The 17,811-nt window shown below is 38.9% G+C and overlaps 1 protein-coding gene across 1 annotated transcript; it reads left to right on the top strand.

The window, feature by feature from the left end:
• The first annotated feature begins 187 nt into the window (after positions 1-187).
• bai (Transmembrane emp24 domain-containing protein bai) lies at positions 188-17,556 on the top strand. The gene is made up of 5 exons (XM_076173972.1): positions 188-539; positions 9,995-10,115; positions 11,009-11,079; positions 13,676-13,802; positions 15,751-17,556. Exons 1-5 carry the CDS (start codon positions 336-338, stop codon positions 15,870-15,872), a joined length of 645 nt encoding a protein of 214 aa, XP_076030087.1. The 5' UTR covers positions 188-335; the 3' UTR covers positions 15,873-17,556.
• Positions 17,557-17,811: the final 255 nt, after the last annotated feature.

Genomic DNA, 17,811 nt, shown 5'->3' with positions numbered 1-17,811 from the left:
TGTTTTGTAAATGACAAACTTTAGGCGTAAGTAACCAAAATATTTTCTTTTTATAATAATTCCTGTTGATAGCAATTTCTTAATACGTTAAATGTTTTTTTATAAATTACGTAATCATACATATTGTCACGTAATTATTGTTTAGGCCTAGGTTGTAATTTGTTGTATGAGCGCCACGTAGCGGCACGTCCGTCAACTATCTACACGAGAAACGTCATCGGTAGATTTCACTTCCGTTGGCGAGTGTACAGGTGGAGAAGAATAGGAGTAGGATAGGTGCATTGCACCATTTAGATAGATATACATAAACTAAGTTTATGGTGAGGTAACATTCAATGCAAAACCTATACGTTTTGAAAATGAAGCACATTGAAGTGATAGGATGTATTTGGGTGCTGATGGTGGTAGGTACCGAGGCAGTCATGTTCCATCTGCAGCCCAATACTCAAAAGTGCCTACGCGAAGAAATTCATAAGGATGTTTTAGTATCTGGCGAATACGAAATCCAGGACGCACCAGGCCAGAAAATTGATTTGCAGGTAAGGCAGACAATCTTGAATCTATACACGTAAGGAGAGTATAGTTTTGTTGACCCCATTAATGATTAAAATTGTATAAGCGTTTATATGTGTGTAAAGTTATCATGTAAAATTTTAATATAGATATTTGTATATGTATGGGCGCAAATAATAGGTAAGTTCAAGTGAGAGCATTGCCATCACTTTCTGACTTAAATATTCCTATCCCCAGCTTGTCTATTCCAATCATGCCCAGGCCAGTGGCAGTGCCAAGGCCCAAGGCAATGGGCAATGTCATACAAAAGACTATCTTTTTTTGGCTCGTCTTCAAATTGCTTTAATTTAACAAAGTTCACAGAACAAATGTACATCAAATAGTAATAAATGGGAAATGTTTTATTTTAGAATTAAATGGTTTTAATTGACCAGAAATTTGTCTGAAAGTAGTTTTCCAATTGCTGGACTTTTGTACTTAATAATATGCTACTTAATTATAAGTTATAATACATCAACATAATATATGTTATTCTTGGTGGAAATTGATAACCGAAAAAGTTGCTAAAAGCTGTACACAAATGTAGTCAGTTCGACTGCTTTAGATGCCATCTTTGTTTTGGTAGATACGGAGGTCGAAGAAATTGAAGTACAATAAATTCATGTATTCTAACCTAACCTGCATTTAGTAATCTGGTAACTTTAATTCTAGAGGTCATAAGGGTCGTCTTCATTGGTTTGTGCATAGCTTTTAGCAACTTTTCTGTAATTGATTTCCTCAAAGAAAAACCATTATTATATTGATAATTTGATGTATTATAATTTACAAAATTAATTTTCTAGTGCTATATCATGTAGGTGTGCTCTTCTAAAATATATCCGTGCTTGTAATTGTAAATGGGCAGTAAAATTTTAGTTGTGCACACCTACATGATATAGCAATAGAAAATTGATGATTAATTTTTTAAATTATAATAGATCAACATAATATGTGATTTTCTTGGTGAAAATAACGAAGTTGCTAAAACTTATTTTCTAATGAACAAAGTCTTAGTGCTTGATTGATACGTCATATTTGTTTTGATAAGTGCCGAGGTTGAAGAAATGAAAGGATGATAAATTAGTCTATTCTAACCTAACCTAACCAAAGTAACCTACATAACCTAACCAATGTTTAGTAATTTGGTACCTCAAATCCTAAAGAGTAAAGTTCATCTGGGTCGTCATCGTTGTCACGGGCAATTAACAGATGACAGCAGAACTCCATGTTCTCTCCTAAAGTCCAAGGAAGCCCTATTGTCTTTGTATCAGCGCTTATTAACCTCTTCATTCCAGGGCACATCGCACGTCTGGCAGCATTAGCTGCCCGGCATGCGATGTTGTGTCATAATAATCGCATTATAAAAAATAAGGTCAGTGCTCATACGTTCGTTCTCTTTCACCCGTGTATTTTGATAACCATAGAAAATTGATGAAGCCAGTTTAGAGAGAATGGAAATTACGTAGGTACGACTACAATAAATATAATCAAGATGGCGATGTCGGCATTATCGAGTACCCACTTGCTCCTCATGCCACCTACGTAGGCGTCACCGTATGGAAGTGGTTAATGTCACCTGGAGTTGAACACCCAGTCCACAACATGAAACCTGTCGTCTGATAGTGACTGGACTGGCATGGCATCCATTATCATATCCTAACTGCTTTTGAAGCGGCCTTGCTGTGGATGTGCTGTGTCTTGCGACACTGCCTCTGACCCAGGGCAGTGGACAAGGTGCAGGGATGACCTGTCATCCACGAGGTGCTCAGATAAGAGGGAGGGTGGAGGGGTGTGGAGTGTATTCAGGGATGGAATGGGTGGAAATGATTTTATGCCTTTCCCTTTTTGGCTACCTCCCTTGTAAGGGGGAAAAAGCCTTGGTATATGTATGTAGCTGCTTTTTTCGTTAGTAAATTTGCCTTAGCAAGGTTTTTTTGTTTTTGATTTCAACCAAGGAAATTGCACATTACATTTATGAATTATAATTTACAAAATTAATACTTAATTTTCTAATGATATATCGTGTAGGTGTGCACAAATAAAATAATACCAAATGGGCAATGTGTTAGTGCCATTATCCATTCCATATAATAAATGGGTTCTGTTTGAGGAACATGCAAACATATCTTTAACTTGTCAACTTTCTGGGTTTGGAGAACTGTTGTCAGTCACAGTGTGGCCACAGGTTTTCCACTGTGTGAAACTCGCCAATGATTGGTTGATTGTTCTTGCTACCTTAAAGCTCCCATCCCTAATCCAGAGATCTCATCTGTTAGTATAGTCCACCTCCTTTCACAACTTTAATACTGTAATTATTGGTATATCATATTTTTCTCCTTGATCATTCAATGTTGGCAGATCTCTCCTGATATGGTTTACTGCTAGGCTGGGATTCTGCTTGGTTGCTTCCATTTTTATAATCTCAATTTTGCTCAAATCCTTCACTCAGGAAACCATAACTCAATGCATATTCTATTTTTGGATTAATCACTGTTCCTGTGAAGTTTTTGATCATCTTTTCATTCAGTTACTGAAAATCTACTTAGTTCTGCAGCAGTCCATGTGTCACCCATAACCCTGCTTACATGTCTGTCAGGTGATCAATCAGTCAGTCAGGTTGATTGATCTGTCAGGTGATAGTTTGTCATTTATCAACATTCCCAAAACTTACTCTTCCTTTTGCTTTTGTAATGGATTTGCTTCCCGAAAAATAGTTCAATGATGGTATTTTAAGAGTTATTGTCCATTTCTAATACTTGGCTCCTTGCAAAAACCTAAATTCCTTGTTTTTCTATCCTCTCCTGAATCTTGTATCATCTGCAAATATTGGCATAGGCTCCTTGCAAAAACCTAAATTCCTTGTTTTTCTATCCTCTCCTGAATCTTGTATCATCTGCAAATATTGGCATAGTTTGTTGTACAGTCATGAGCAAAAGATTTGCCCAACCCAGATGATGCAAAATTTAAATTGTTTGAGAACTTTTTATTTTATCTTTTCAAAAAATGAACTAACTCTAAGGTAAATACTACATAGGATATGCACCTTTAAACACTTTCGTACATTGATCATTTGTATGTTTAGGCTGTAGTCACTCATGCTGTAAACTTAGTTCTGTGCAGTGTTTTCATACTTTTTTCATACTTCTTTTCATACCTTCAATGCATATGCCTTTTATATAGAGAAATTTGTCCTTGCCTTTTTCCTTTTTGTACCTTTAAAATGGCATATTTTGGAGTTTCATATATTATTTGACCAAATAAAATCATGTTGACATGAGAATTGTAGCATGGGCCAAAACTTTTCCTCCTGACTGTACTTTCCATCATGTCTCTCTCTCTCTCTCTCTCTCTCTCTCTCTCTCTCTCTCTCTCTCTCTCTCTCTCTCTCTCTCTCTCTCTCTATTCCCTCCCCTCTCTCTCCTCTTCTCTTCTCTCTCTCTCTCTCTCTCTCTCTCTCTCTCTCTCTCTCTCTCTCTCTCTCTCTCTCTCTCTCTCTCTCTCTCAGCTCTCTCTCTCTCTCTCTCTCTCAGCTCTCTCAGCTCTCTCTCAGCTCTCTCAGCCTATAAATCCACTTCTTAGACTCTCACTTGGTGCAGTCAATTGATGAGCACGTCAAGAAGTTTCACCAGGATATTTTGAATAGGGAAATTCGGCACTAAGGAAAATGGAGCCCTTCTTTATTAGCTGATTACTGTTGAACATTTAGAAAAGACATTCCAGAGGCCATATATAGCCGGAAAGCTAATATCGCTACATTTAAAAGATCAGGGGCCGTATACACAAAACTTGTTAGCGCTAACAAATAGCTGTTAAGGGTAACAAATTCCTGTTAAGGCTAACATTTAGCTGTTAAGCACTAATAGTGATACAGAAAACTTGTTAGGGCCTTAAAAGTACTGTTAAGATAAAAGTGCTGAGGAGGACTATTAAGCTCTTAACAAGTTCCTGTTAGTAGAGAAGATGGCGGAGCAACAACAACTAAAAAGATGACTGCGAGTTTATCGACAGCGACGGGACATATTTAACGAGTACAATGACGACGAACTCATCAAACGCTTCAGAATGAACCGTGCTGGTATAATAAAAATGGCTGATTTAGTGAGGGACAAACTTCAATCCCGAACAGAACGGAATCGACCACTGAGTCCTGAGACGAAGGTGGCAATTACCCTATGATATTTAGCCACAGGTAAAATGCAGCAGTGACGAATTTGGGACCTCGCAAGCATCAATCAGCCGTGTCATTTCTCAAACAATTGATGCACTATCAGAACCAGATATTGTAACTCAGTTTGTAAAATTCCTATAGACTCGCCAAGAAGTGCAAGTAAAACAAGCAGAGTTCATGGAAAACTAGGTTTCCCGGTGTTGTGGGTACCATAGATGGCACAAACATTAGAATTGGGGCTCCAAGTGTCGATGAACATTTATATGTAAACAGAAAACAATACCATAGCATCAACGTGCTTTGTCATGCCTCCCTCTTATCCTTGTGTTTTAAACTTGGCTTGAATCGCCCATTTATTATTACAGGTATTTTTTCTCCATACTCACGTTGATCAAGAGGAGTGTTTCCTCTAGTGACCAGTTTGGCTTCCTTTTCTTTTTCTGTGTTTCTTCTGCCATGTCTATGTCCTCTGAAATTATTGTTGAGTCTTCTGTCGGAAGATTTGTCTGTGGCACGGCCGCCTGTACAATGCGCCTTCGTCCAAAAATATCTGTCGTTGGTTAATAAGTACTTCTAAAAACCCATACATACGATATCTATGTGCTATCATGATACTTTATTAATAAATTCTGAACAACTGCATTAATAACACTGTTTTATGTGTGCAATTTTTGATAATACGTCCATTTACATGTTCATAAGCTGCTAACTTCAGCGCTGTTTAGCGGTACTTGACAAACAACTGTTTGCTAGCTAACAGTTGTTAGTTAAGCATTGGTGTATAACTTTTAGTGGTTTTCTGTTAGCTAGCAGAGATTGTTAAGGCTAACAAAAAAGTTTTGTGTATACGGCCCCAGTACATTAGTAATATCACCTTGATATATTAAAGTCATACATTGGTTACAAGATTAAACTATATCTCAAAACACCATGCCTGATAGACAAAAAATTAAAATATATTTTAATTTCACATAATAACCACCATTAAATTTACCTACTTTAGTTTTTAGGATAAAAAAAAAGTTTCTTTTTGTTGACCAGAGTAATTTTTCTCAGGATGAACAAGTGGAGTACCAATGACATTCAGAATCTTTCATGGAATCAATTATCACTTTGGCCACACTTCCTTCATATAGTGATTTTTTTACTATTCCACTCAACAAAGAAAGCAACAAAATTTAGTGTGACCATCTGCACTCCAAGTGAAAGTGCCACTACCTTTGGTTAACACAGATATTCCATATGAATTCCTCATACTTTATTATTTTGTTTTTCACAATCAAAGCTTCATACTCTTATATGTTTTCATCATATTTGAAGCTTGAGACAGAGGAACAGAGGGAAAATTATTTCCATAAGTAGGACTGCCTTCAAGCTTACTTTGGAAGAGTCGATAAACAAGTGCCACTCATTTGTGTTATACTCATGATCAAGGTCTTTCATAAAGACTGGTCATCATTGCAGAATAGCAGACCATCCTCAAGTGAGGAAATTTTCTTGGAAACACGATGATGATCACAATAAAAAAAAAAAAATTAAAGAAGTGTACTGGAACACAAAAAACTGGATGATACAAAAATTTTCCGAATGTTTGGATTCTTTGTTGACCAGTGTAATTTATCTTTGAGAATATTCAGCAGTGGCCTCAAGCTAATGATGTCTTATTCTAAACATGAAATTATATTATCTTCATTGTACGGCATATTCCATTTGTATAATAATGTTGGAAGAAATATTAGGAAGCACATTTGACTATAGATCTGAATAACACAGAATTTGAGCAGCTTGCTGTCAGTCTTGATGGGCAAAGCATCTTGCTGCTCATTACTTAGTCTGAGCAGTGACCAACCAAATCAGAGCAGCAGTTGATTATGTTTGGTCCCGTGTGACGTCCCCTTAAGATCCTCACAAAACAAAATACTGAGAGTTATAACAGAATGCATAAAAACCACCCTAGTAAAGCATACAAAGTACATACATAATCTAAACACAAATCAAAATCCCTCGCATAGAACACTGCATGGAAATGATAGGTGCACAGTTTTATGCAAAAATCTTCAGCTGTACCCATCTCCCATTACATCACACAAACACTACGAACTAAATGAACAAAGGGCAGAGGGAGCATACTACTCTGGCATTTATAACAATCTTCTATTTGCACCACTACATATATATATGTAAACATATTCACATTCCAGTTCACAAAACAAGCACATCAAGACAGACCATCAAATACCTCCCAGGGAAAGTAAGATCCACACTTGCACATCTTTATTCAGGTCACCATCACACAGAAGACACAGAACACCTAATTTCACACTGCTCCACTCTAACTATATCCAGGCTACAACGCAATTACTTCCTATAGTGAATTATGGACCAGTTTATTAGATATTGTTGATTACTTGGTTGCCATGGAGACTGCAAAAGATATTCTACCACAGAAAAAGAACCCAAAAATCCTAGGCTACACATCAAGGACCTTACCATGAAAGCAAATAAGAAATTGACCATATTCAGGATAAATGGCAAACATAAGGTTTGTGAGCAGAAGGAAACCCTAAACAACTTATAAGAACCATGTAAATATGCCTCCACAATGTGTTATCCCAGAATCAATAACACAGACATCATACAGATGACAGAAAGTGTTAAGAATGATAAAAGTATTCACCAAAACCACTACAGTTGACATACATATACCAAGGCTTTTTCCCCCTTACAAGGGAGGTAGCCAAGAAGGGAAAGGCATAAAATCATTTCCACCCATTCCATCCCTGAATACACTCCACACCCCTCCACCCTCCCTCTTATCTGAGCACCTCCTGGATGACGGGTCATCCCTGCACCTTGTCCACTGCCCTGGGTCAGAAGCAGTGTCACAAGACACAGCACATCCACAGCAAGGCCGCTTCATTAAATCGGCGACCCCCCTCTCCGTCCCCCCATTGCATGAAAGGAGGGGACAGGGAGAAATCCCTTCGGGCTGTGTCAACTTTTGCTCACACATACTACCTCACCCCCATCCCCCCCACCCATTCCACCTCATGCAATCACAACATCATCCATATACAACCATTCTCCATTCACCCGTCTTCTGTCCTCTCCCGTCCTTCCTCAACAGACATTCCCCTCTTCCCCAAAGCCCCCTTCACCCCATCCATCCATCTCATCCTAGGACGTCCCCTCATGTTCACTCCCTCCACATCTGCCTTCCATACCTCTTTTACTAGTCTTTCTTCACTCATTCTTTCCAAGTGTCCAAACCATCCTAATATTCTTTCATCAACCCTATCTCCCAGCTCCTTTTCCACCCCTGTTCTCCTCCTCACCTCCTCATTCCTCACTCTATCTAGCCTAGTAACCCCCATCATACTTCTCAGACACCTCATCTCAAACACATTCAAACTCCTTCTCTCTTCCTCTCTTATGTTCCATGTTTCTGCCCCATACAGTGCTGTTGGCATAATCACTCCTTCATACAGTCTCCTCTTAGCATTCATTCCCAAATGTCTATTCCTTATTACACTCTTTAATACACCAAGGCATTTACTTGCTTCTCTCAATCTACATACTACCTCCACCTTCACTCCACCTTTTCCTGCCACATTTGCACCCAAGTATCTAAAATTATCCACTTCCTCCAGTCGCTCTCCCTTAATGCTCACTTCCAGTCTACTGCCATTTTCACCCCTTGTACATCTCATCACCTTACTTTTACCCACATTTATCTTTAGCTTTCTTCTATCACATACTCTCCCAAACTCTGCCACCAACTTCCTCAATCCCTCCTCCAATCCTGCCACAAGCGCAGTGTCGTCCACAAACAACAGCTGGCTCACCTCCCACTTTTCTCCATGAGGTCTTCCCTACTTGTTATGCATCCTGTTTTGAGGTCTTAAGAACATAAGAACATAAGAAATAAAGGAGACTGCAAAAGACCTACACTAGGCAGCTCCGTATCTATCACCACCTGTCATCCCCATCCATAAAGTTGTCTAATAGTTGCCTCTGTCTCATCTACCTAAGAAGGAGGAGGCAAGATCTCAAAGTCAGATGCAGAAACATGCTGGAGAAAAAGTAAGTGCTGCCTGACCACCTCATCGTGGTGCTCATGGGTTTGATTTTCATCTGGGAGTTGATGTTGAGAATGAGGAAGTGACAGAGACTGGTAGTATATTCAGTCCCTGTCAAACTTTTTTTGACTACATCCTTTATAAGGGGGGGAAAGCCCTTAATTATGTACACAGTCATCTTTTTCCCTATTGTCTAACAATAGCTGCATTCTTCCTACTAAAAACAAAAGTCCTCCAGTGATAGTGTGTGATGGTGGGGACAGGAGATGCTGCTGCATTGCTTCCAACTTGAACAGGGGACAGAGATGGCCCTTCACCCACTAGACCACTAGAAGCTAAGACTCTTGAAAGGGAAACAAATTTGTATTTGGTAGAGGGTGGGTGCTTCTTTTGGCTTAGCTACTTCCCTTACCAAGGGGAAGAACCCTTTTGGTAAATAGATAGCCTGCTACCATGATGGCTCATCCCAGTTGTATTTGGTAAATTTCTCCAGCATTTGTTGGATATTTGTGAGAAATGTACCGGTGGAATGGCTCTCTTTGAATCTGTGGACTTGAGGAGGTGGGTAGGATGGTTAGGTTTCTTTTTTTATGATCAGTCTTTCCATTAGTTTAGATATAGGGGATCAAAATAAGATCTTTAGGATGGTGGGTTTTCTGGTGCTTTCCTTGGTTTTAATTTGGGGATTGTGTGTGCTCTTTCCCAGATTACTGGAGTTTTAATTTACAACCAGAAGTGGTCAAAAGTATCGTGAAGGCTATTATTGTATTTGGGCCAAGGTGTATATGGTGGATATTTGAATTTTATCTGGGCATTCCATACAGGGATTTGTCATTTCTTTATTGAGTTTTCTACATCTTTGTTGAAGAAGGAAGATGTGGCATCTGCTAAGCAAGAGGTATACCAAGGAAATTTTTTAATTAAACAATAAAGGTTTAGTTGGGTTGTACAAATAAGGAAATGTGTGATAGTGAGTTGGAGAATTGGATGTAGATTAAATTAAAAGTTTATTTTTGGAGCGATGCACTAAGGTGATCTGAAAATACTAAAGGGAAACCATGTGATATAGTTTTGTGATTACAGCTGGAAGGAATGAAAAGGGAGAATGAGGCGGTAATGGAAGGGCTGAGGAATTCCCTTTCACATTACATGTGTGTATATGTTAAGAAAATTATATCTAATTTGGTCTTTTCAGGTGACAGATTCCAAAGGACATGTTCTGTATAGCAAAGAAGATGCAGATAGTGGAAAGTTTGCATTCAACACTGAAGATTATGATGTCTTTGAGATCTGCTTCATTTCACGTGTACCACCAAGTGAGTTAAATCTCCATTATTTTTTCTCTTGGGACCAATGATAGGTACCTGCATGTGGTAGTCTTGCAAGTTTCCCATTTTCAAAAACTTGTCCTTCCCTTCCTGATGGAGGCACTGCCATAAGGGGCTAACATTCAGTCTTTTGATTGGGCTCAGGATCTCTATCATCTTCATATGTATTTCATACCATTTTTCACACATTGGGAGCTAACAACTGGCAACTGCTCTCGTTCCCCAACCACTTTCAGCCAGTTACATGGAAACAACTCCACAGTAGTACAAAACAGACATTAATCTCAAGCTTCTTCCCAGAAAGATCTGTGGGATAGCCTGGGGACTGTTGTCAGCCATTCTGGGGCTGCAGGTTCTCCACTTCATGAACCTCAAGACAGGAATTGACCGATTCTTCTCTTTTGCTGGAGATTGGGTACTGGGTAGAAGTTGTAATTTGCAAACTGCTCTTGGGGATGGGCTCTCTGGTTCCTCTCTAGGGACACTGAGCCTTTGGGGTGGTCCATCCTCTTTTTATTGCCTTAGTGCCACTTCTTGAAAACACAGCTTCTCAATACCTTGTTCCAAACAGTTTCATAGAATCTCTTCTCCAAGTGATTTGTGGGCAGAACCAGTGGTCATGGCCAGTTTCCTTGGGGCCATAGTTCTTGAACAGGCAAAAACCAGGGTAATGGATTGATTGGTTGATATACTCAGTAGTATCATTTAGGTGAGGGGTAACTCGAGGAAGGAAGAGGTTAGTAATATCTTTCTTGGCCCATTTATGGCAGTATTGTACTTTAGAGGCTTGCTAATGGTAGGCAAATTTATTTAGATGAGCAGGAACTGGGTATGATGGTAATTTTTAAACAAATGTATATATTGTACACTTTTATTTACAGCTCAAAGAGGAATCCAGCAAGAAGTGTCACTGGTCACCAAGCATGGCGTGGAGGCCAAATCATATGAGGCTGTAAGTTTCCCATATTATTTGTTTTGTTTTTATAAATATGTAGTCATTGTATTTTCTCTTGCTTATAATAGGACTATAATTTAATCTTGTGAAAGATTCTCATTTTATTTCCATTGTTTTATCAGTGATTTAAGAATAATAGTGTTTCCAAAAAATATGTATATACCTTGGAAATCTATTGATTATGAAGCAAACACTTTTTTCACACAATGATAGGGCCCAAAGTAATGTCCAAACTTTATCTTTTTCGGTTGATTGGCCACAGACGAGGATTGTAAGTGGTAGAGCTTCAGATGTGTTTGTGGTGGGTGTGTTCTAACTAACTAGCTAAGGGAACTTGGTACCACTGAGCTGGATATATCAAGATAATTTTTGCCTAACTGGTCATAATCTTGAGTTGTCCTAACTAAATAACTTAGCGGAGTGACCAAAACTTCCTGGAGCTGACTTGCATGTCCTGCATATTCAGTAACAAGGATAGGTTTCATTGCTGTTATTACATTGGTTGTTTACAGGTCAAGCAGTGATGATACACAAGTGGTGGGAAGAGTTGTTTTATATTTTTAATTGAAAACCATTCAGCACCCTCTTTCACCATGCACTCCAACACGTACCCGTAAACAAAGGACTAGAGCTATACCTGTCTTACTAAACATGTACCCAGGACCACATTAAGAATAATAATGTACACTAAATATACTGTAGTTGAATATTAACAGAATCACAAACATGGAGTTGCTTCACATCTTACCTAAACACAACATTCACATTGCACTTGTCCAAGAAACAAAACTAGTATGAAGACACTACCCACATTCACTGATTACTCAACACTAAGGAAAGACAACATGCAACACAAAGGGAGACTCTTAACATTACTACACAACAACATACCCTTCAAAAAAAAAAAAAAAAAAAAAAGGCTCGTAGATGACACAAAAGAAATAATTTCAATCCAAACACAACTAAAGAAAATAACTTAAAAACCTTCACAAATATTACAATCCACCCACTACTTCAACCCCCATGGCTCCCACTCAAGACAAACCACTCAATTTACTCATGAACCACATAAGGGTAGTTGATCTGAGCACACATAACCCAGTCTGGCTGAATACAAACAGCAGATCAGAGGGGACTCCAAATTCTAGAACAACTCCCTAACCTAAATATAGCTCCAGCAATATCCCCACTAGACAACCCCTCCAATATAACCAACATGTAACATCCTCTGACACTGCAATGGACTCACCATCCTAAGAAACACTAATAACATGGGAGAGCATACAAGACCTCACCCCCAACCACTACCCAGTAGAGATCAACATAGAACTGAAGAAATCCAATGTTTATGAGAGAATGTACTACAAGAAAGCAAATTGGTAAAAATACACAGAATATATAGACAAAACCCTAATGACCTTTGATATTGACCATTGCCCATCCCTTTAAAGAGCAATAGATGAAATTGGAGTGACCATCCAGAAGGCAAATAAAAAGCATATTTCCAGAAGATACAGGAAAAAATTAAATCCCAACTTCACACAAGAAAGCCACCCTAAAGAAAAAAGAAATCGGCTAAAAAAGCAAACACAACCTAACAGAACAAGAAAAAGAAAAATATAATAATTGAACAAAACCAATATCATAAAACTAATAGACAACAGACAGAAAGAAAATTAGAAAAGGCAAGCAAATCAAATAGATGGTAGAAAGAATAAGAGCAGATTGTGGAGAACAGCAAAAAATTATAACAAAATCAAAACCACACACACATATGGACAGACAGACACACATCAAGGCTGCTTCATTTAATCGGTAACCCCTACTCTCCATCCCCTCATGCAGAAAAAGAGAATGCAAGAAATCCCTTCAGGGTGCATCAAAATATCATTTACACACAACCACTCCTTTTGATGCATCACGGCATCATCTATATATAACCATTCTCCACTCCCTTCCTTTCTCAACACACCATTTACCTCATCCATCCACACAACCCTCAGTTTATCATTGCATGACAACTTGTTCCTCCACTGTGTTCACCAACCAGTTCTTTGTATTTAGAAAATAGATCAATAAGATAAAATTGACAAAAGGAAAAGCAGTCATCATTGTAACCACAAAACTGCAGAAGTCGAGACCAATGTACACCGAGGGCTTACTGAAATTTACTCATGGCAAATCGTTTGAATTTCACTTTATAATTTTTTACTTTTTTCTGCTTTATATTCCTCCTCCAAGCACTTGTTCAATTTGTTCATTTGGTGAAACATTAGTGTATTGGGACCTCACTCTGGTTTTGTTGGTCCTTCTTGTTATTGTGAGAACACATGTTGGGCAAATTTACGTAATAATAGTAACAGAAAGATATAATAGAATTTACACTGAAACTGAACAGCTTGAGTGTTAGTTAATTATCATGGAGTTAGAGCTAATCCTAGTATGATGTGTCATGTTTTGAAACTTACAGAATTAACAAGTGTGTGCTTTGTATAGTTATTATTGTCATGTTAGAAGTGAGTGTCAGATATTGATATCATTTAGTTATGGGAAATAATATTCAACTTACAAAATTCATTATTTTCCCCCACAGCTTGGAGAGGCAGCTAAGCTGAAACCACTGGAGATTGAACTCAAACGTCTGGAGGATCTTAGTGAAAACATTGTACAGGACTTCGCCTTCATGCGGCAGCGTGAAGAGGAGATGAGAGATACCAATGGTGAGATTTGTTTTTCATGATACAGTAATAGTGGTACAATTTTTATTTATTCATTTGGCTACCTTCCATGTAAGGGGGAAAAGGCCTTGGTATATGTATGTATGTATGTATAAAAGAGTCAGGGTGGAGGTAAACTTTAGAATGAGGGAAGAAAGTAAATGTCTTGGGGGGGGGGGGGATGGACACAAAGAGGGACTATATAAAGAGGTGATTGTGCCAACAATCCTTTATGGGGTGGCATTTTGAAATGTAACAGTGGCAGAAAGGAATTTGAATGTGGTTGAGAAGTATGGTATGGGATTATGAGGATGGATAGTGAGGAATGAGGTATCAGCCCTGGTTGTCAGGTTTTGAAAATGGACAACTTTGCTGCCCATCTTGCAGTACCACTACAACAATGTACTTGTCATTGGATCCTTCCATTTTGAATAGGTTTAAATCATTCTTCCCTCCTAAGTTTATTCATGTACTGTATCATCCCTGGATTAAGTAAATACATCAGAGTTGTTCTGTTAGAAGTTTGATACATGTAGTTTGAGCAGAGGGAATGATGAGTGATTGCATGTGGTGGCCCTGCAGAATGGACAGCAAAGTTGCCCATTTTCAAAATCATACAACCCTTCACCTCATCGGGAGGTGCAGCCCTGAAGGGCTGGCACTCAATCTCCAGACTGGGCCCAAGGTGGAGGGATGGTTGGATTGGGTGAAACGGGTGTTGACCAAGAGGGTAGTGTCTGTTGAGCAAAGAAGGGAGAAGGCAGGATATAGGGTTGAGGGGAGAATGGCTGCGTATAGGTGATACAGTGATGCAGGGAATGGGGGATGGGGGGGTAGGGAGTGGTTATGTATAAATGATATTTTGACGCAGCCCGAAGGAATTTCTCCCCATCTCTTTATTTTTCTGCATGAGGGGATAGAGAGAGGGGGATTGATTAAGTGAAGCAGATCTGTGGATATGTTGTGTCTTGCTGCATTGCTTCTGACCCAGGGCAGTGGGTGGGACAGGGATGACCCATCATTCACGAGGAGCTAAGATGAGAGGGGGGAAAGAGTGGTAGATAGGAGTGAAATGGGTGGGAGTGGGTACCTGCCTTTTGATTTGGCTACCTCCCTTGTAAAGGGGAAAATGCCATTATGTGGATTGATAGAACTATATTTCTTACACTCTTTCAAACATGAAAAGCTGATATCCAGCGGCTGCTCTCTTGTCTTAACCACTTTGATATGATGATATGGTTTAACGTCACAAACTCCCCCCCCTATCAAAAGGCTAGGACGGTGCCTTTCACAGAGGACTTTGTAGCGTGGAATTTAATAAACTATGCCCTTGGTTCAACTTTGCCGGTGGCAGGATTCGAACTGCCATCCCCTCGACCTTTGCCGCAAGTAATGATGCCCTAACCCGCTCAGCCAGCGAGTTTCCTGACCACTTTGGGCTGGTGATATTGAAATAGAGTCCCACACTGATGCTACACAAATAATAATACAAAGGCTTGTCCCAGAGAGATCTGGAAGGTTCTAAGGATCATTGCAAGCCACTGTGGGGCTGCAAGTTTTCCACTTAGTGAAACTTGAGGCAACAGTTGATTGGTTGAGCAGATTGTTTCAGCTCCAGGAATTGAAAGAATTATGATGCACGAGGGGACTGACAGGGGGGTCGCCAATTTAATGAAGCAGCTGTGCTGTGGAGGTGCTGTGTCTTGCAACAGTGCTTCTGACCCAGGGCAGTGGGCAAGATGCAGGGATGACCCATCATCCAGGAGGTGCCAAGATAAGAGGGAGGGAGGAGGGTGGAGGGGAGTGGAGTATGTTGGGGATGAAATGGGTGGGAGTGGTTTTTATGCCTTTGTTTTTTTGGCTACTTCCTTTGTAAGGGAAAAAAGCCTTTGTTATATGTATGTATGTATGAAGCAACCCAAAAATTAATGTCCCTTTCTTTCTCTTGCAGAGTCTACAAATACTAGAGTTTTGTACTTCTCCCTGTTCTCCCTAATATGCCTGATCAGCCTGGCTACATGGCAAGTCCTCTACCTTCGGAAATTCTTCAAGGCCAAGAAACTTATTGAATAATATGAACAATTAAGATATTCTTCTTGCCCTAAATTTAGGGTTCCATTGGATTTTTTTTCTTTTTTTTTTTTTTTCTTTTCTTTTCTTTTCTTTTCTTCCCTACTACCCCCCCCCCCATCTTCTTTATTTCAGGGAATGTAACTTTCCTTTCCATTTGCTTTGTCTTCCCATCAGTATATTTCCCACACTAATTGTTTCATTAGGAGGACAGCTCACACATGGTGTTTTATGTTGAAAGTGGAGTGAAAAAATAAAGAATTTAAATTAATTCATGCATTTGAACAGGAATCTTACCTGTCGTGCCCTAGTTGCATTTGTGCCAACGTTGTGTTTGTCCGTCCTTTTCCTTCCATTTCATGTGATAATTATTGTCAGTGTTTGTCATCAGTTTTGTTATTTTCTGTCACCACTGTTTTTCCTGGCTATATTGTTCCCCATATTTATGTCAATTTTTTCTCTCTCTGTGGTATCAACTTTACCACAAACTTATGAATTTTAATTTTACCAAAATTTTTCTTTGAATTCCTGTTTCACCATTATAATTTTCATTATTATTATTATATTATTATTATTATCATTATTATTTTGGTCTTGAATTTTTAGTGGCCATTTTATGATTTTATACCATATATGTCATATACTTCAAAATTGAGGCTTATGATTTTCCTAGCATAGATGAATTTCTCAAGAACAGTGAAAAGATGTAAATAGTTATGATGAGGCAAATGTTCTTTCATATTTCTTCCTTTGCTAGCTGGCAACTCTGGGAGGCACTGCTATTGACTTTTGGCACCTTTTTTTAATATGAGCACAATTGTGATTGAGGTAATCATTTTCTAGGGATGTTTGTTGTTGCATTATGAAATATGTCACCTTACTTTGTAACAGGCAGATCATGAAGTCATCTTGTGGATGGTAGACTTGTCTTGTTATGTTTTTTGGTAATTCTTTCATTAAGACGTGTTTGGGTGACAGAAATGTATGAATGGGTTTTCTATCTTCTTTTTGGACCCCGGTTTAATTTCCTTTAAGATTTTTACCCGTTCATTACTGTAGCATACTGCACATATTTTTCTCAGGCTGATGCTCAGCAATTTTATTCGACTGAGGGGGGTAACTGAAATCGGAGAGTGAAACAAGACCTCACATTTCCAGATAACTTAGTGTACTTCACTCCAGGCAGCGTTATTTAACCGAGGGGACTATATGGACAAAAAGAATTCTTGAAAAAAAAAATTGAAGACCCACCTATCCTACCCTTTCCAATTTGGGGGTCCGTTTGATACACACACGCAGACACACACTGCCTTGAGACTGAATAAAATGATTTGATGCTTGTCAGAAAAACATGTCTACTAGAGTATGCCGCCTCGCTGAAAGGGTTACCTATTTTATTGCTTATAAGATGTTTCCCAACTGTTCAATGTTTAGCATCTTCTCTTGGAAGCTTCTATATTTTAGGAGGAAAAGATCTAGTTGATACCAACAACACTTACAGGCTATTGACTCCATTAGTTATGAGTGGCCAGGAAGTGAATTGGGAGTGTGGATGAGTGTTGTGTAAAATGCTTTATAAACGATGCAGTGAATGATCTGATCTGGTTGTATGAAGTTTTCATTGCAGTTGTTTAAATAACCAGCCTGGATGTAAAGTTTTCAGCAGAAATGAAAGTTAAATTTGTAATTTGTGTTTTTATATTGGAATACCACAGGAAAATATATTTACATCAGACCCCTGGCATGAGGAGTAAAAAGTTAACTCTCCAAGATATCCAGTGCTTGTCAAGAATTTAATTTTGAGGTCATACAACTCTTCACATAATTTCCCTATTAAGAGGATAGCAGGATCCCAAAGTAAGACTTGGGTATTGGACACCTGGAAAAAGAGGACCAATGACTGCCCCACCACATCGAGCGGTGCTCCTCAGGACCTGCTCCC

This window comes from Oratosquilla oratoria, chromosome 35 (genome assembly GCF_046742065.1).
Source record: "Oratosquilla oratoria isolate Oo_2021 chromosome 35, ASM4674206v1, whole genome shotgun sequence".
In the NCBI taxonomy this organism is placed as follows: Eukaryota; Metazoa; Arthropoda; class Malacostraca; order Stomatopoda; family Squillidae; genus Oratosquilla; species Oratosquilla oratoria.
This window is presented reverse-complemented; position numbering and strand designations above follow the sequence as displayed.

What these genes read in the sequence shown, in the direction of transcription:
- bai (XM_076173972.1), top strand. Translation starts at nt 336, where the DNA reads ATGCAAAACCTATACGTTTTGAAAATGAAGCACATTGAAGTGATAGGA. An exon ending in CATTTCACGTGTACCACCAA is followed by an intron (nt 10,116 to 11,008) that starts GTGAGTTAAATC and finishes TTTTATTTACAG; the next exon opens with CTCAAAGAGGAATCCAGCAA. An exon ending in GGAGATGAGAGATACCAATG is followed by an intron (nt 13,803 to 15,750) that starts GTGAGATTTGTT and finishes TTTCTCTTGCAG; the next exon opens with AGTCTACAAATACTAGAGTT.